This window comes from Oreochromis niloticus, linkage group LG22 (genome assembly GCF_001858045.2).
Source record: "Oreochromis niloticus isolate F11D_XX linkage group LG22, O_niloticus_UMD_NMBU, whole genome shotgun sequence".
NCBI lineage: Eukaryota > Metazoa > Chordata > Actinopteri > Cichliformes > Cichlidae > Oreochromis > Oreochromis niloticus.
In genome coordinates, this window is record NC_031985.2 from 23,307,522 (window position 1) to 23,326,245 (window position 18,724).

At 42.3% G+C, this 18,724-nt stretch overlaps 2 protein-coding genes across 4 annotated transcripts; one reads left to right on the top strand and one right to left on the bottom strand.

The window, feature by feature from the left end:
• Nucleotides 1-6,251: 6,251 nt before the first annotated feature.
• smarcc1b (SWI/SNF related BAF chromatin remodeling complex subunit C1b) lies at nucleotides 6,252-14,630 on the bottom strand. Its single transcript, XM_005478650.4, has 28 exons — nucleotides 14,258-14,630; nucleotides 13,840-13,959; nucleotides 13,453-13,538; nucleotides 13,279-13,360; nucleotides 13,097-13,189; nucleotides 12,916-12,985; nucleotides 12,753-12,822; nucleotides 12,585-12,660; nucleotides 12,137-12,262; nucleotides 11,756-11,838; nucleotides 11,561-11,667; nucleotides 11,401-11,460; nucleotides 11,235-11,263; nucleotides 11,002-11,117; nucleotides 10,843-10,914; nucleotides 10,646-10,759; nucleotides 10,206-10,359; nucleotides 9,998-10,108; nucleotides 8,827-8,886; nucleotides 8,432-8,690; nucleotides 8,227-8,298; nucleotides 8,091-8,137; nucleotides 7,901-8,003; nucleotides 7,663-7,805; nucleotides 7,194-7,328; nucleotides 6,873-7,005; nucleotides 6,603-6,689; nucleotides 6,252-6,515 (listed from the first exon to the last, which is right to left on the bottom strand). The coding sequence occupies exons 1-28, from the start codon at nucleotides 14,423-14,425 to the stop codon at nucleotides 6,448-6,450; spliced, it is 2,844 nt and encodes a 947-aa protein (XP_005478707.1). The 5' UTR covers nucleotides 14,426-14,630; the 3' UTR covers nucleotides 6,252-6,447.
• aste1b (asteroid homolog 1b) lies at nucleotides 14,272-18,702 on the top strand. Of its 3 annotated transcripts, none has more exons than XM_013270685.3 (7): nucleotides 14,272-14,407; nucleotides 15,071-15,334; nucleotides 15,749-16,015; nucleotides 16,131-17,134; nucleotides 17,230-17,461; nucleotides 17,599-17,791; nucleotides 18,095-18,702. In XM_013270685.3, the coding sequence occupies exons 2-7, from the start codon at nucleotides 15,097-15,099 to the stop codon at nucleotides 18,429-18,431; spliced, it is 2,271 nt and encodes a 756-aa protein (XP_013126139.1). In that variant the 5' UTR covers nucleotides 14,272-14,407; nucleotides 15,071-15,096; the 3' UTR covers nucleotides 18,432-18,702. The 3 variants fall into 3 exon arrangements, with proteins under 3 accessions (XP_013126139.1, XP_025757920.1, XP_025757921.1); XM_025902135.1 differs by lacking the exon at nucleotides 14,272-14,407 and adding an exon at nucleotides 14,682-14,772; XM_025902136.1 differs by lacking the exon at nucleotides 14,272-14,407 and adding an exon at nucleotides 14,724-14,814.
• The last annotated feature ends 22 nt before the right edge of the window (nucleotides 18,703-18,724 follow it).

An 18,724-nucleotide genomic window follows, 5' to 3' on the forward strand; every position in this document is an offset into this window, starting at 1 on the left:
GAGCTTAGGTCCAAGAGTCTCTCTCTCGCTCTCTCTCTCTCTCTCTCCCTCTCTCACTCTTTCTCCGTGTGGTTTTTATATGTCACCGGGTTATTTGGGTGCATAATGCATTTGGCCAACAGACAGAAGAGAGAGGTTTGTTCTTCTTTAAGAGTGTGTGTTTAGATAATCCTCTTAGTCTTATATTGAGATATAGACTCCAGACAATAGCATCTGCTGGTGAACAGCCCCCCCAACACACACACACACACACACACACACACACTCTGATCAAACCAACATACCCCCTTTGGATCTCCTAAAGTATGATTTTCATAATCCCACCCCAAATGCACCGCTTTCCCCCTCTATCTTCCTAAATCAGTTGCTTCTTAAAACAGTGTAATCACTGCTCTGTCACACGAATCCCTTCTCCCATCTCTGTGTCTGCACTACAGTCACAAACAGCTCACGAAATGGCCTGTGGAGGGCAGAGTATCTGCTCTGCTCCTAAATGGGATTATGTCAAATACATTATGAAATAATTAGGACCAAATGCTCTGTTCCTAGTGAACAAATTACACTTTTCCTCATTACTCATTAAATCAAGAGTGAATTGATCCCAGCCAACACTGTGCGCTCCCTCCTGCTGTTCACCATCAATTACCCTAAAAAACACTAAAATCTAAAGAGTCCAAACACAGTCAGTCTACACTCCTGACAACAGAACAGTGGGGGATTTTTTTGTTTAGTTTTTTTGCTTTTTTTTAAATATGAGATGGCGCTAGCAGGATGGGGGGACAGCCACACAAGAGGATGACAGAGAAAGAGAGAGACGTGAGGATTCAGGGGCTGGACAGAGATGTGTGCGCATAGAAAAGGGGGAAACAGGAGAGTGGTGGAAATCGAGAAACAGAAAAATGTTCACAGATGCACTGCCAAACAGAGCAGAACAAAATTGCTTCCGCACCCAACTATTGCCCCTGAAAACACACACACACACACACACACACACACACACACACACACACACACAATAGATAGATAGATAGATAGATAGATCAAAATAAATGTACACAAGCACATGTATGTCATCTTTCAGTTGTCCCTCTTTCTTTGGTGATTGAATTCATTCGACTGTTTGGATATTTGCAGGGAGAGCTGTTTGGGGACCAAAAGGAAAGGAGTGTATTACTGTGCAGGATGAACAGATGGATCTTACTGAGAACCAGAATGGAAGAATAACACACCTTAGTTGACGCCAAGCTCTGTGCGTGCATGTTGCGTTCGCTCCACGTTGCTTTTTCCATCCTGTTCCTGGGCTGAACAGTGAGGGGTGAACAGGATGTCCAAAACACCCTCCAAATGCATATTCTGCGTGTCACTGTAGATGCTGCAACAACCAACCTACACAGGGCGAAGACGAGACTGCTTTTTGAATTGCATCCACACCCATAAAGCCTTGGGCTTGGTAAGTAACAGTGTGTGGTCCTTTCAGTGAAGCAGTGTTTTTGTCCTATTGTAGCCTAGAAACTCATCTATTCAGAAAAACTGGAGACTTCATTATATTACCAACACTTTTGTCATCCATGTTACGATCTGGCTCAAAAGCTGCAACATAAAGACGGAGCATAACACCAGTTTCACAAAGAAGAGGTTTTATTTTAATTACATAATAAATTTGCTAAAACTGTTGGTACCGACAAGAGCATAATGAAAAAAAACTGGTGTGCCTCTCCAAAGTCAGCCTCAGGCATGCATTTATCTACACCACACCAGGTGTGGTCTGTTTAGCCCAGTCAACACCTGCAGACTCTTGCACTGCCACTGCAAAGAGAATAGGGGTTTCAGAGGGGTTTAACATCCATAATCTATTAAATTGTATCATGAAAAGAAGAAAGCTCTAACTTTTCCCACATTTTCAATGTTTATTGACCTTGACACGGATGGCCAGCAAAGTCATTCAATGCGAAAGCAGTAAAATCTGACAGTTCCCAACTTTGCACACGTTGTGCATTTGTATAATGCTCACTTGTTTTATTGTACAAAAATCAGCTGACTCTGCAGGGGTTAGGAAGGAGGCACCCACTCGTTTTGCTTGGAACATCCCAGCTCTGTAACTTGAATGCACTAATAACAATGCAGAGATGGAGAAACGTGTCTCATGAATACCACCGAACGGGCAGTGAAGGCTGCCCAGCGACATCCTTTAATTGGGTGGCTTTCTTGCTGAGCTGGAGTCCTGGAGTCACTCTCTTACTTTACATTTTGCCTTGCTTTTCATTTTTCATTTCTCCTACCTTGAGAAACAGCTGATGCCAAATCAAATCACGTCGCACACCCATGAACTCGTTAGCGCCCCTCCTTTTCCTCCAACAAATTGTTCTTCTGATGCATCGTGCTGAGCGTAAGGGGAATAGGAACATGAGGTGAACAAGCTACACGTTTTACAGCTCAGTATGTGAAGCTTATAATTTGTGGCCCAGCACAAGCGTCGCAGTGTGATGAATATTGTTTGAAGGGATAAGAGATAATAAAGGGTAACAACAGGCGCAGTAAATTAAAAAAGCATTCACTGACCTGGTTTCTATGCATAATGATTGGCTTTAAATTACTTTTTAAACAATGTTGTCAAGAATTTATTAGAGATGAGTTTGAATAATATTGAAAAAATGATTTCTATTATGGCATAAACAGTGTATAACCTCTATAACCTCAGAGATTTATCAAGATCTATAAAAATATACATACAAACCGCTTCTGATACTCATACTTAGTAACACAGGCCTCTTTCCTGCTGATGCAGTGCAGGTGCCAGTTCTGCCCTGTTGTCTTTTTAGAAGCGGCCCTGATTTCAGGAGGCCAAACATCACACAGCTTTATGTCGGGGAAGCTGGAGTAATGTCAGTAGTAAAAGAATTCATGCAGACAGATTCTGAGAGCATCTGTGAATCATTGGTGAAATTCTTGCAGTACTGTACCTCCGCCCTTCAAGATTTCCAGCCTTTGGCCCAGCACTTTGAATCCACAGCATTTTTTTGAATTAACTCTTTTTATGCTTTCAAATGCCAGGAATTCATACAGGAAAGGAGAAAATGTTAACACAAACATCACATGAATTTGAATCATATTCCTAGAAGGAGGAAAAACTAGGGATTGGCAGGATGCCTGGGGCTTTTCAAACAACTGTGTCACTATGTATGTGGTCTACTGTGTATTTTTAAACATCGTATGTTGGTTGGATTATTAACAGATGAGTTTTTTTAAGAAGCTTTCATGCTGTGGCGAAAATTCATAAAAGACCCAATAATGGGTGCGTGCGTGACACACAGTCGGCTTGTCATTTTGAACTGGATGGATGGTTGGACATCATTTTAGTCAGCATCTTTTTGTTTATGAAACTATTTAATACACAAAGTATTTGTTAGCTTTAGTGTAAATGTTATTAGTTTTGCAAGTATGTGGTTCTATGCATTATATGGGTTACATATGAAACTGATGTACAAGGTCGTCCTGAGGTTTTTTAATTTGGAGGATTTGGTTACATTGCAGTGTTGTTGCTCTTCACTTTAATCGTCTTGATTTTAGTAGCTTGCTATTTGTGTTGACGGGCCTGTTTAGGGTCATTGGTGGAGTTCACATGTTCCCTATTAATGGAATTTTGTCCTGTATAAATTTTTCAAATGAAATTTTATAAAAAAGGAATGAGAATGATTTGAAAGGACCAAAGCTATCAACCAAGCAGCTGAAACATTTCTCAGAATAATGAAGTCAATTCAGCTGAGAGTTCAGTCACTTACGTCACTATTGTTACTGAAATGAAGCTATTCTGTGCGTGGATAATAGCCTGCTGCCACACTCTCTAAGTCTTAAATCTTTAAATGTTTTGTTTTTACTGCTTTGTGGGAATGCAAGTCTGAATTTATTATTATTTTTTTGTTGTTTTTTTATGGTTTCATTTTTTGGACAGTTATAGCTCTTACTTTTGGAGGCATGACTGTGGAAGTAGCATGTGAGACAGTTCCAACGTTTGAAGCTGTGCCCATAACAACAATAACCTCACTGGTCTTCCTTGGTTACTGCGTGGTGACCGAAGGCATGAAGAATGAGTCTACATCTGTACACATTTTTTAACCATTTAGTTTAGTTTTTGTTTTTTCTCATTGACCTTCATATGGGGTCAAAGGGCAGCCTCCCTATGCCAATACCTTGCTGATCAGTTGTTATTTTCTTATTTTATAGAGTGATGAGCTGATGCAGGTGTTAAACTGTAGTTTTCTTTCCTGTCTGCCTGAACGGCCCTGAGATTTGCTTGTTATAAAATCTCCCCATGTAATCATTTTATCTTATTAAACATCTGAGTGAACATTTATTTAATTCACATAATCCCTCACTGGTGACTTTATTATGTAGACCTCTTCAACTAATCACCCAGTGGCAGCAGCTCATTGCATTTAGGCATGCAGACACGGTCAAGATGATCTCCTGAAGTTCAAACTGAGAATCAGAATGAGGAAGAAACTGAATGTGGCATGGTTGTTGTCTGAGTATTTCAGAAACTGCTGATCTGTTGAGATTGGGCAGCTCAAATAACCACTTATTGCATACCACGCTATGCAGAAGAGCATCTCTGAATGTGCAACATGTTGCACCTTGAAGCAGATGAGCTACAGCAGTAGAAAACCACACTGGGTGCCGCTGCTGTCAGCTAAAAACAGGAAACTGAGGCTACTCATTTGGTTTATAATGCATCATAAACACACAGAAAATAGAATTTAAAATGAATTCACTTTTTTTTTTTAAATTGTCATGAAATTGTTAATAAAAATCTATGACAAGAAAATCTAAAGCATTAAATTCACCACTGATCTGAGCCTCTGACTCACATTTTTTTACTGGGTCATGACTCAATCAATCAATCAATCAATCAATCAATCGTCTGGTTGTCTGTCTCTCTGTGTTAGCCCTGCAACAGACTGGCGACCTGTCCAGGGTGTACCCTGCCTCTCAGCCTAAGACAGCGGATATAGGCTCCAGACCCCCCGTGACCCTCTTCCAAGTAGAAGAAGGTCACGGGGGGTCTGGATATATCCATCCTCTTCCACTTATCCTAAGTGGAAGAGGATGGATATATCCTTTATTTAACCAGGTAGAAGCCTCACTGAGATTACAAAATTCATTTTTCCAAGAGAGACCTGGCAGCAGAAATTACAAGTATACCACATAACAATATAAAAAGTAAACAAACAAATACACCTGACATATATTACAAATTACAAGGCAAGTGAATGCAAACATCCGACTCCTACGCACTAACAAAACATCGCCAGAGAAACAGCAAAAGCAGTTTCACTCACCGAGAGAATTATTTTATCTAAATGCAAAGAGAGAAAAAAAGGTCGCAGCCACTGCAGTGTTGTTAGAGATCTCCTATAGGCTTCATTATTTCTACCATGCAGATGCCTTTAACTGGAAGATGATGTGTGCACTTTCTTTATGATACACACGAACACAGAACAGCCATCACTGACTCTTAAATCTCTGCCAGCATTGTGGGACTGTAGAATTCAGGTGATCAGGTTAAATTAATACATACATAATTTGATCCAGCTTTAACATAATTATCAATCATATAAAAACATGTAACATATCTAGAAACCAGCTGAATTAAACTTTGTGATATGCCCCTTTATCAAGCGCAGCTTCAGTTTCCTGTTCTTGTCTGGCAGGAGTGGAACCTGGTGTGGTCTCCTGCTGCTGTAGCCCCTCTGCCTCAAGGTTCAACATGTGTATTCAGTGACGCTCTTCTGTATAACTTGGTTGTAGTGAGTAATTTGAGTTGCATCCTTCCTATAAGCTTGAATCAGTCTGGCCACTTTCTTCATTATTACCTCATTATTCAAAGCAGACGAGGCGTTTCCACCCAGAGAACTGCCACTCAGTGGATATTTTCTTTTTTTTTCTCCTTTTTAACCATTTTTTGTTAACTCTAGAGATGGCTGTGTGGGAAGACTCCCCCCCCCCAATACACGTAATGATAATGATTTCAAAGCTCAAATCACAGGCTGTAATTTAATTTGAAATATTCTGGCAAATGTGTACCGCCAACATGCCATTGGATTGGAAGGTGGACCACTGCAAATAGCACAAAGACACAATGAAACCAGCTGAACGAGGACAAAAGCTCAACAAAACTGTTTCATAAAAAAGAAACTTTAATGAGCAGAGTTCAATCTACAGATTTCTCAACTCTGACATCAGAGCACAAACAGTTCACAAAGAGTGGATGAGCTGCGCTGTTGAACAAATACATATCAACTGAGTCTACCTGTTTGTGAATCCTTCAGTGTTGAAATGAAACTACTGAAGCGTTGCAGAGTTTAATTGTGAGCAGCTGTTCCAGATACTTGGTTTAGACTGAAAGAGGACTGATGTATTCACACCTGCACGTGCTGTTTTCTGATGAGTTCAGCTGTGACTGGATGATGGAGGACCGGTGGGAGCTGGTGCTATCCCATCAGGTTGTGAGGATGGGTCTGAGACCGTGACAGAAAAACTTTATGTCAGTACACTCCGAAATAATATAAAATAATAAATCTAGGACAACAGCTGAAAACACTCACACATGCCATTTGGAGCTCCAGGGTGTCGAGGGGCCATCGATTGCGCATTTCCTCCTGCAGGCATCATTCGGTTAGGAATGGACTGGCCTAGGGAGGAAAAAGGATTAAAATTCAACGGCAGACTAACAGACAGGACTGAACACTGATTTCTAAGTGACAGTGGATGCACCTTACAATGTGATCATGTTATGTGTTTTATATAAAGAATTGAAGGGTTAACCATATTTATAGACTTATAGGATGCTTAGGTTTCGGTGTCCATGTCCAGACCTGAATGCTGCATTGTGTAACCCGGCTGCCCCTGCTGCTCCCTCTGCTGGCGAACCTTCATCTCCACCTGCTTCAGCTGCTCGGTGTGGAAAGTCTGTCTTTCCGTCAGCAGCTGTTGCCGCTGCTGCTCTAACTGCATGGGACACACATATGCACAGGTGTTAAGTATTGTCTTTGGGTTCTATGTGGACACAAACCTTTCAGAGATCTACTGGAGTGTGGAGTAACAGCTCACAAATGAGCAACAAGACAGGGAGTATTTATGTAAAGTTTCCCTGTTTTGGTTTTCACTATATAATAGAAGACATCGTTATCACTCACAGCCTCTTTCTCGCGGTCCATGATGGTTTCAAGTTCTTCAAAGTGTCTCAACTTGATCTCCAGCTTCTTCATCTGGGTCTCCACCAGAAGAGCAACCAGCGACTTGATCTTTCTCTCTTCTACTGCTGCCAAATGCTTCAAATACAGAGTAAAAAAAGACAGTGATAGAAGACAACAATAGTTGGTATGGTGGTTGTAATAGCTAAGAATGTAGCACAGGAAAAACAACCACAGGAAGTGGAGACAAACACTGGGAAATATACAGTATATTCTTTATATACCCCCAATCAATTATATGCAAAGTGGGAGAGTTTCCTTCAAGTAACCTTCAAGATATTTTACATCTGTTTTGGTTGCTAGGAAACCTGTGGAATAAATGAAAAAAAAAAACCTAAACCCTCCACTTAAGCATTTCTTCAGTTTATATATGCGCGATTGGTTGGATTTTAAGCCAGTGGGTGGGCTTTACCTTGGCCTTCGTGGCAGCCGAGGACAGAGCTGCTGCTGCTGCCGTGGCAACGCTGCCCTCCACCAGCTCCAGCTCCATCACTCTCCTCCCGTCGTCCCCATCCCCCTCCCGCCGGCCTGCGTTCTCGTCGCCATCTCCCCTTGCTGAAGCGCACACGAGAAAATTTCGTTATTAGAGCCGCTGATGTGCATATGCATACATACGATGTATATTCACTGTAGTGCACATATTGATGTACCATCTCTCTCCTCAGCAAGTATATTTTCAGCATTTTCTCTTTTGACTCCCTCCACTTTTGGCACGCTGGGTTCCACCTGGAGCCCATCAGTCCTCACAGTAACCTGAAATGCAAACACACGCTCAAGTTAAGCAACATACTCCACCAGCACACATAATAAACTCTCTCTGAGCTCCTACTGGTGCATTACCTGATGAAGGGTAGAATTTGGCTCAAGTTTTTCTGCATCTACCGATTCTATAAGATACAAAGCAATAAAATGTTACATTATGACAGCACAGTGAGAGAGTAATGTGCAGTTTTGCCTTTCTATATTTCAGCATTACCATTTTTTTCTGGCTGGTTCAACATTTCAGAGGCTTTTTCTGTCGATTCCTCCTGCACTTTAGAAAACTCCTCTGAAAGCAGAAAGCAACAGTCACAACACACATTTCCCCTTTTTGCAAACATTGTGTATACCATATACTATCTCAGAGGTTCTTAAAAACCTAGATTACACAGAAATGAACCTTCTTCCCTCTGTAGTCTTACCCAGTGCTGCCTTAGCTGCGGCTGATGCCACACGAGGATCCACCACAGATGCCAGAAAGGCCACGGTGCTCATAACAGGGTTCTCTGATTGGCTGAAAGGCACAGGCTGATATGCCAATGGACCAAGAGAGGCCGAAGAGTCTTCTAAGTAAGGGTCTTCTATCGGCAGACGGAGGAAGTGGAGGATACATTCGTCCTGCGTTCTGGAGCCCACGTGCTCTGAAACTTTGTTCCAGTCATCTCGGTAAACCTCTAAGGCCTGAGAAACGTAGAGGTGGTGATAGAGAGACCAAGACAAACAAGGCTTAAGGGCTCACGTAAAAGATCTCATTACATAAAAGATCTCATAAATAAAAAATGCAAAATGCATGTGACGATAAAGTTACTGGTCTTACCTCTAACAGCAAAAGAGTCTCCTGCTCTGTCCACTCTCTTCCTGCACTCGCTCCTTTAGTCTGAGACAAGTATCACAAATATGACAATAATTTAAGAATAAAGCCTGTTATAAAAGTTATAAAACACATTCTGGTCTATTCTATGAGACACAGTGGAACAGTGTCTCTTTTAAGGAATTTTGAGACTTGCTGTTAAACAAACCTCTCAAATTAAGACGCATCCTCAAGATTTATAGCACTCTGCAAAAGTCTTGAGCTACACTTTTTTTAATAGTTTGCTAGGAAAATGGGATGTGGGTGCAGTGATTTATTAAAACATGTATACATGCATGGAAAAACTGACTTTGTACAATTCTGATGAGCTTCAAAGTTTATATTTGGTATGACCACCTTTATTCTTTAACACACCCTGAACTCTCTTAGGCAGCTTTCTTGCAGTTGTTTCAGCAGTGCGACCTTGTTCTTCCGATTGACGAATCTCATAATGACGGCCGGCGGTCTATTTAAGTAGTGTTAAAAAATAATTCTCCAGGCTTCTCGAAGGACATTTAGAGCTCTTCTTTGGATGTTTGCTGCATTTTGTTCTGTTCTCTCTGCTCAATTTCTTTAAGGGCACGCTGCACACGATGCTTTGAAACGCCAATTCATCAGCTAAAAGCTCTTTCAGAATCACCTTGTTAGTGTAAAAATACTATTTTATGCCTGTCAAGCTGTGTTATCTTTGACATTTTTCACAGATTCAACTAAAGAAATGAGAACAAATTCTGTATTTTTGTGTCAGGCTGCAAGACACAAAGTGCTTAAAGATACAATTTAGAAGTGTCTGTCATGTGCAGACACAACACTGGTTCATCCCATGAGTTTGGTGCCTTTTTATTATTCATATGTCAAGTGGTTTAAGTGCCTTAAAAATGCTCTAAAAATAATCAGGTAAGAGGACTGGACTGAAAATGGCTGAAAAAGTATCCACTTTCCAAAGAGAACTTTGGACAGAAAGTCTGGAGAACTATTTCTCAAGACTTTAAAAGAAATTACAAGAAAATCTGGCACCATGGAAGCACAACACAAAGAAATGAAAACTGGATCAAGACTTGTACTGAACTGTAGTTGCTTTTTACTGTAAGCATCATTATAAACTCTTTTTTAAATTTTTGTATTAACAGTGTAAGACCTTAGGGTGTTTCTTGGCGTAGATGTCAGTACGCAGACCAAAGTTTTGGCAGTCTGAAGGTTTCTCTCTGCTCTTTTCTGGGAAATACAACATGTGCTGTGAAGCTGACACCTGTGGAAATAAGTAAGAGTTTGTCGGGAAATGTTTCACATGACAAAAACTGTGTTTTAAACTTGTCTGTGCTTTGCGCAACAGCAACACGACAAACCTGTAGCGGTTTGTGTTGCAGGGGGGCCAGCCCAGATGGCGTGTCAGCGAGTACGTTGAAGTGAGGGGTGGGTGGAGGTCCCATAGGGAGAGGCCTGCTCTCTGCATCCACTTGGTAGTTAATCAAACCCCACTGCTCCAGAAATGCATGAACCCTGGACACGAACATTTGTTTCATATTAATTTTAATCTGCTGTAGCTGGAACAGCCCCCATAGCTCAAACACATGTAAAGTCATTAACAAACTCAACATGTGTCAGACACAAATGCTTATCAACTACAGAATCATTAACTACACCATATACCGCTTACTGCTCCTTTCCAGCATTAACAGATTTAATTTACTAACACATTCACAGATGAACACCTACACACTAAACCTAATTTAGCAGATGCAGCAGACACACATGACAGCAAACACCCACACGCACAAAGTTATACCTTATGAGGGCACAAACGTCTCCAGTCAGGTTGCGTCTACAGGATGTTGAACTGAGGTATTCCTGGGGGTTCAGCCGGTACGTGTCGATCATGAAGTTACGATATGCCAGGTAGCTGCAAAGGTGTAAAGAAAGCTATACTGAGGCATTCTCCATCATCTGTAATAGCGGTAAAGTCTAAACATCAGCAGTACTCACATTTCAGGAGTTTTTGACTTGTTCTTCCCATTGAAGAATTCAGGGAGTGCACGTTTCTCTATCGAGTGAATGCTGGACAAGATGCACAGGGAGCTTTTAGGTCTTTTGAATAAAATTAAGAGGTTCAGCATACAGGTAAATGTAAATACATATTCTTACCAGTTGTAATTGAACCACGATGTGTAGCTCGGTATTATTATGTGATGTGTTTGTTCTGTGATGTTTTCCTCTCCCTCTGATAAGCGTGGGATCTCTCCTCTTCCATCCTCATCTTCCTAAAGAGAGACGAGGAATACACAGAGAAAGATTACTTTTTCAAATCTGGAAACTAAACAATCCAACATTCCTACAATTAGAAACGTTTTAAGTGAGAGAAATGACATCATATTTACCCGTCCTGGGAAATCATCCTCCTGGTCATCTGAAAAGGAGACAGTGGTTACAAGGATGTAAAAAAACAAAAATCACACATAAACATAAGAATGCCATATTTTTAAAAAATATTTTAATGTTTCAAGACTTCTCTGTATATATTTATGATGGCACAAGCATGCGTACCTAGGTCAGCCATGATCCCTCCTTTCACTGGAGTGTTCTCACTGTCTTTCTTAAGGTTGACTACATAGATCGGATAAGAAAATATTAAACACATTTAAACACTTTAAAGGAAATTGATACATTTTTAATGAGTTTTGGACACTGTCTTCAAGAGTTTCACCATTCTTGGGTAGTATGACCTCCTCCATGTTAGGCACAGGAGTTGGGTCTTCCATGTCTTTGGTCAGGTCCTCTTCTGGCTCTTCGTCCTGTTGTCCACGCCTTCTCCTGTGTGTGAGCACACAAATCAACTGTGATACCTTTTATGACAAACCTAAAGCAAAGCCCCTTATTACAAGAAACACCTATGTCTTACCCTTTCTTTCCTTTCTTCCTGCCTTCAGAGGAGGGAGGGGATGGGGAGCGCCTTCTCTTTTTGGAGGGTGTAGACTTTGGATCCTGTAACAAAGGGTTAGAGGCAGATGGAGAAAAACTAAAAACGGAATAGAGACTATTTGGAAAAAAAAGAGCAGGATTTGCAACTTTGTGAAGCTGACAGCTGAAAAACACTGCTAATTGTCTGAAATGGGAAAAGAAGCGTTTCTGCTTACAATTCTGAGAACAAAAGAATCACACAACAGAATAAAACCTGCTTTTTGCAGTTGATCAAACTGTTAAAACATATGCGCACATTAATAAAAGGGGAACCCCTTCCTAAGCCTACAGACCAGTGCCATTTTTACTGCTTCACACAAACCTGGTCGTCTTGGAGGTGAATACGCTGCCGGAGGATGACTGGCACATTCCTTTCGTCAACACAGTAGTCTTCCTCATTCATCCATTCGTTGAAAACATCCGTGTCCAGAATCCAACCAGCATGGACCTGGAGAACACGCACGCACACACACACCCACCCACACAAATTGAATATTAATGAGTGAGTGTGTGCATACTTCTGTATCTCATCAAGTGTCAGAAAGGAATACAGAGCATGCTAAATGAATAGGATTCAGTCAGCTGTAAAATTTCTGTAAATTTTTTAGACATTATATAAAATCCTCTATTATTTATAGTACGCGTGGTTCCTTAATGTCCCCGCTGACAATCACATTCTGTCTGACAAAGAAAACTGAAGACAAACATCACTCAGTAACTGCAGCAGTAACTAACTCCTGACAGCATGATGTATGTGGTGCCATACTAACCCTCCAGGGCCTTTCTGGATGTGGCAGCTCTTCAACCTCTCCCTCAACATCACTCGATGACAGCCAACTATCATAACTGTAAGAGACAAGAGCCGTTGTCACTTGATGCTGGTCAAGTGTTGTGTGTGAGCACCTTTGTGTGTGTGTGTGTGTGTGCGCTTGCGGTACCTGTCAGGGTGCATGCCCCAGTGTACCAAGACATGCTTGTCTTTCCGCATGACAGGACGCATCCACTCATCTAAAACCAGATGTGTATACAAAATGTATTTAAGCTAAGTGGTAGGCATCATAACATCAGCAAACACATATACACGTACAAACTTTAACTAACCTTCCTCTGTCGAGGGAGGGCAGGGGTATATGTGATGACTGGCAAGCGTTCTGTCCTCGGTGACAGTACCCTGAAGGGAGACAAACTGTGAATCAGTAGCACTGAAATCCAACTACTGTATCAGAGCTACATACATTTAATCTCGCTACAAATAATCTCCTGCTTATTTGCAGTACTTTACCTGATGTTTGGTGATGATGCCAGTTAGTCTGCCGGCCAGATCCTGATCCAGTGTAGGGTCCAGATATACGACAGGCAATGACATGCAGTTGTTCTGTTGTGACAAATATTCAAGTTCGTAAAGGAAGAGTCCTTGGTGTGTATGTGTGTGCAGTTGTGTGTATTGAGATTTGCGGTTTTCACCTGGATCAGTGCTTTTTCAATTGTACCAAACATCTCCACGTTCCTCTCAGTCCTTGATGGATTCTGTAAGTCAAACCTTCGCCTGTGTGAAAATAGGTAGGGAACAAAGCGATATTAAGGACACAGGTGGAAGCAAATGAGATCTGTGAGGGATCATATTAGGAAACTACCCACCAGCCCTGATCAAACTTGAACTTGTAAGCAGTGCCAAGAATGTGGCAGAGTCCACCCCCTGGTCGCAAGTCAAGGAAGCACTGTGCCTGTAGAGAAATCAACAAGGTTTTCTTCTGGGTTTGGGTCATGGCCATGAACAACTTTCACATTTATGCGTTGTTGTTTTTTTATCCTCTTCACTATTAAGTGTCACGCATACTTAGAGGCAAGTATTTGCTTCCACAGTTTTAAACTCATCAATCAATAATCAGTCTACTACTACTTTAATACTCCAAGTACACTACAAAGCCAAAGTTAGACACTTACAGCGACTTACAAGCCAATTCTATCAGGCATTTTAAAGTCACTTGTGACGACAATCAGATAGACAGTGAGAGATAGACTCACAGGCAGCTTGGTGAGTGCAGGGCTGGTAGCTTGTCGGCCAAATGCATCCTCTTGGAACTGGAGAAGCTGCAGGGTGACTGCAGCCAGGACCTGGCAAGATGGGGCATCCGCCAGAACATACTAACAAACAGAGAGGGTTTGAAATTAGATAGGAGTAGAATTTTTATTTATCGTGCTACTCAATACTCTATTATATACACAAGCTTAGGGCTGTATTTACATGTGATACGACTGCGCTACATTTGCACTTCACTTTTGTATATTTTTGCTGTTGTGCAGGGTCCGTTGACTTAATTTCTCTATATCTACACAGCCAGTGTGAACACGTAACCGTTTGTTTACGCTGTGACCCACTGGGCTTGCTAACAGGGAGGGGGAGCGGCTAGCATCTTGCTTAGCTTCCTGGTCGGCTAAGTACCTTTTTGTAGTGCTTCCCGATCCACTGTCGCACCACTTCCAGCTGGGCTAAAGTATCCGGACTCTCCCAAAACCTAGCGGACGGGCTGCTGTCTTTTTTTCGGTGTGCAAATGCACCGGGGGTGGCTTGGCTTGTCCCGGGAATCCCGAGGTTTGTTCCTCCGGACATTGTGGTCGTAATAAAACGTAATTATTTTTCAAACGTGAGAACAAAACTGGCTAGCGCGCTCGCTAGCGTTTGCGTTCTCGTGTTCTCTCGCGAGAACGCAAACGCAATTCAGCGTAAGGCTTTTCAAATTAATTAAAATGTAACTGTCATTATTCTCTACAGTGTTGTGGCTTTATTTGCGCGTGTTCTTTGCTGATTTTTTTATATAGAGGAAAATTAAATATTATCGTGTTTACAATAGAATACACACGTTTGTTACTAGCCAGGAACTTTATTTTGAAGTACAAGGAAGGAACTGCGCAAGACAGAAAAACACTCAAGCAAGTAAAGAGAAGAAAGTGTCATTGGTTAGTACAACTCGTAAACATTTACTGCTCTACTAAATATGGGTAATTCTGAATGTCATTTGTCATCAGTTACTCAGAGTTTTATGTTGCAATAACTTGCAGTGAGTCATAATTTTCCAGCCGACAGTCTCTGTGTCTGTTATTTCACATTGGAGCGAACTGTGACTCCTGTCATTTTCTGGCAGTTACCTTCCGTTTTTTGCATGATTGCAATATCTGGACAGAAGCGTACAGAAATTGGCTTTCGTGCATTTTAACCATCGTGAGTACCATTATCTTATAAATCATCTCACTCTAGGGACTCGTCCCAGGCCCTGAGATGTAATGGGTGTCCATGGTCTGACGACCTTTGTGGAGGGGAACAGACACTTCCTACAAGATGTGAAGTTCAGGGACAGTCGGCTCGTTATCGATGGCTGCAGTCTTTATTTCCGCCTGTACTTTAACCACGGATTGGATCAGCTGCATGGAGGGGACTACGATGCCTTTGCTTCCCTGCTCACCCAGTTCCTCACTGCACTGGCAACCTGTAACATCCAGCCATATGTGGTTCTGGATGGAGGTAAAGATGCTTTATACAAGGCCGTCAAGTTAGGATGCTTCAAGTATGTACTTTTCTAGACATTTAAAAAAGGGGATAACTTAAAATTATTATTATTATTATTATTTTATTTTTTATTTTTTTTAAGTACTCACCTCATTTAGTAAACATTCCCCTTAATTTCAATAGGACATCTTAACTTCCTTCAGTCATCTTTGTTATATTAATTTCATTGTAATAACAGATAGGTCTGTAGCTTATTAAATCATTATATCATCAAACTATATTAGATTTTTTATCCTTTACCTTTTCATGACTGCTTTTGTTGCTTATATCTTTAATCTGCACAAACCTAAAGCAAAAACCACTTTTCACATTATATATTGCTATAACACCTGCAAACATCTGTTTTCCTATCTTTTTAATTATTATTAGGGATGGACCCCAGTAACAAGAAGTTTGATACTCTACGCCAGCGCCTGCAGTCCAAGATAAAAGAGGCAGACAACCTCTCTCACGGCCGCAATGGCTCTGTTCTCCCCATTCTTACAAGAGACGTCTTCATTCAGGTCCTCATCCAGAGTGGAGTCCCACTCATCCAGTGTCCAGCTGAGGCTGACTGGGAGATTGCGTGCTTGGCACAAGAGTGGAAATGCCCAGTGCTGACAAATGACAGTGACTTTTATATCTTTGACCTTCCAGGTGTGGGTAGTCTCTGGACTTTAACACAGATTCAAAATAGTCCTTTGGTGGTAACAGTATTTTGCAGTATGTATTTTCTCATGTGGTATCTATCTCAATTGTTTTCTGATCTTAGGAGGTTATCTGCCATTCCGTTTTTTCCAGTGGACCAACCTTAACGGTAAAGCCTCGCAACGCTACATCTCAGCTCGCTGCTACACCACTGCCGGCCTGTGTCGCTTGTTCGGGGGCATGAACCCCGAGTTGCTCCCTTTATGTGCTGTTCTGACTGGAAATGACTACGGAACTCCAAAAGATACTGAAACCCTTCTTTCTCTGTTAGATGCAAGTCTGTTAAGGAGAGGTGGCGGCAGGGGTAAAGGTAGATCACCCCCTTCTCGTATTGAAGGCCTCCTTCTTTGGCTGTCCTCTTTTAAAACCGTGGCTGAGGCCTTAGAAGAAGTGAACAGCCTAATGGGGGAGGAAGGCTGTAAGGGCAAAAGAGGGCAGAAGGGTGGTCTCGCATCCAGGCTGCTGGCGTGTATGCAGGAGTACCATATCAAGGCTCCGAGCTCTGTGGCCCGCTGGTTTTCTGGAGGTAAGGCATTTCAGGGAGGGCAGACCTCCGGGCTGGCACAGCTGCCGGAGTGCCTGTCGACAGCAGCACTTCAGGGTCGGCTTCCTCCCTTGGTGCTTGATGCTTTGGTGATGCGCAGGGTCCTTCTCATCCCACAGGTGGAGAACAGCAAACTAGCTAGCAGCCACTGTAGTTCTAGAGCCATTCGGCAGGCTGTATACGGGATATTACTGCACAGATCTCAAGATAATGTAACTGAAGGAAGAGTTGGAGGTACACAGCCAATGAAGGGGCCAGGAGGCGAAATACAAGATATGAGGATGCAAGAAAACAGACAGGGAATGAGAGGTGGGAGAGGGCGAGGAGGAAGGGGGTGTGGAGGCAGGGGTCAGAGCGTAAATGCAGCATTTAGCAAGGAACAAGCAGCTGGCTCATCAACAGTCCAGGCTCAGGGTGCTCCCATTTCTGTGGAAGAGTATGATCGCTTGGACCTGAACTTGAGGAAGAACGAAGTGGAGGCAGTTCCACTCAGAAACCATGTACACCTTGATAGACTTGGTCAGGTAAACATTTCTCAGAATCAGTATTTGTTTTGCATCTGTCTGGAATTAGAAGTTTTCCACATGATTTGATTGTATTTTCTAACATTTCTTTCCAGGCTCCTGCAGCAGTCCGACTTGGTGCCCTGTTACAAGTCTTGGGCGTGAACCAGTCAGCCTTGGCTTTCGTTCCTTTCCACCTGCAGCTGGCTGTAGCTGTGACAGGATTCTGGTTTCGAGAGGCCACACCGACACCCTCACAGCCCCAGGTGCAAGCTTTGGTCCTAGGCATGGTTTATGGAGAGGTCTTCTTGAACACACAGCTTGGAGCTATCCACTACCAACACACTGGTTAGTTGGATTGTATTCCTCCTGGTTTCTTCGACATGGTTAAAAAGATTAATATGCCTTAGTAACAAGGCAAACTGTGTTTTGTTTTTTTTTCTTGTCATTACCTAAAAGCTTGTATTTGCTTTCAAACACTTCAGTCCCGCAGCCAAACTGGGCCCTGGAGCATAAAGTGTGTGCAGGGCTGGATCGACAACGTGTGAGACCAGGAGAGAGACGGGGCGTAGATATTGGAATGGCTCACAGTTTCAGCCAATGGCAGGCCTGCCTTTGGAGCGCACTTTGTCTAAATCAGCTACTGCTGCTGCCGCTGCCAGAACCTCATCTGTCATGGTAGGCACTGTGTGTCAGGGACATACAGTCAAAGAAAATGGTACTCTGTATGCATTAGAACTAGAGGTGCAACCAACAAACAGGAGCTGGTGAGGAAAAAGAGAATTATCTCTAGATTTACATGTAGAAAGCTTTAATTACATTTGAAGTGAGTTTGAGGGTTTTCTGCTAAGCTTACACAAATGGGGTGATAATAATTATATGTGATATCTGTCCACAGTTATACCATGATGGAAAACAGTATTTTTTTAGAGTGCATTTGTGCATCTTTGTTGCCTTGCTCTCACTCCCTGTGTCTCTCAGGTTGTTCAGTGGTACGCTGGTGCACGGCCTCGTCAGGTATCTGAAAGGAGGCCGAGATGCTGAGTCTCTGCTGCCCGGGGGATCTTTGTCTGCGCAGCTCTACTCCTCCCTGCTGAATGCTGTGAGGAACTGCAGTTCCAAAGCCACTCACTCATCTTCAGAATCAGGGAGGAGGGGGAGAAGCAGAGGGCGGGGAGGGAGAGGAAGAGGAAGAAGAGGGAGAGGTGGAAGAGGAAGAGGAGCTCAGGGAGGGGGGAGAGATGCTAATGACATAAACAACCGGTTTGCTCTCCTTATGAGCGAGGAAGAGTCTGATGATGACGATGAGGATTATTGATAGGAAGACAGAAAAATTAACAGATGGATAAAAAACACTTGCTAGGGGGCCAAATGAAGGAAGGCCTGTCAGTGGTTTACAACAGTTGCTCAGGGAAGAATGACAGCTCTTAATGTTTACCACTGTGTATGTTGCACTAATTTAACTTCCTCTAGTCATCATGTTTAATTATGAATTGCCATCTCAAGTAATGTGTGTAAAGACATACGTTCATATCAGAACATCCGTTTTTCCACAAATTACACAATTTTAGCATCATTATGCATCGTGAGCTTTTATCAAATTAATCTTAC

Excerpts from the sequence above, each read along its gene's own strand:
- smarcc1b (XM_005478650.4), bottom strand. The coding sequence starts at position 14,425 with ATGTCCGGAGGAACAAACCTCGGGATTCCCGGGACAAGCCAAGCCACC. Across the intron at positions 13,190-13,278 it reads TTGAAAAAGCACTGATCCAG|AACAACTGCATGTCATTGCC; the intron begins GTGAAAACCGCA and ends TTGTCACAACAG. Across the intron at positions 11,461-11,560 it reads GGTCATACTACCCAAGAATG|TCAACCTTAAGAAAGACAGT; the intron begins GTGAAACTCTTG and ends CGATCTATGTAG.
- aste1b (XM_013270685.3), top strand. The coding sequence starts at position 15,097 with ATGGGTGTCCATGGTCTGACGACCTTTGTGGAGGGGAACAGACACTTC. Across the intron at positions 16,016-16,130 it reads TTATATCTTTGACCTTCCAG|GAGGTTATCTGCCATTCCGT; the intron begins GTGTGGGTAGTC and ends TTCTGATCTTAG. Across the intron at positions 17,135-17,229 it reads ACCTTGATAGACTTGGTCAG|GCTCCTGCAGCAGTCCGACT; the intron begins GTAAACATTTCT and ends ATTTCTTTCCAG.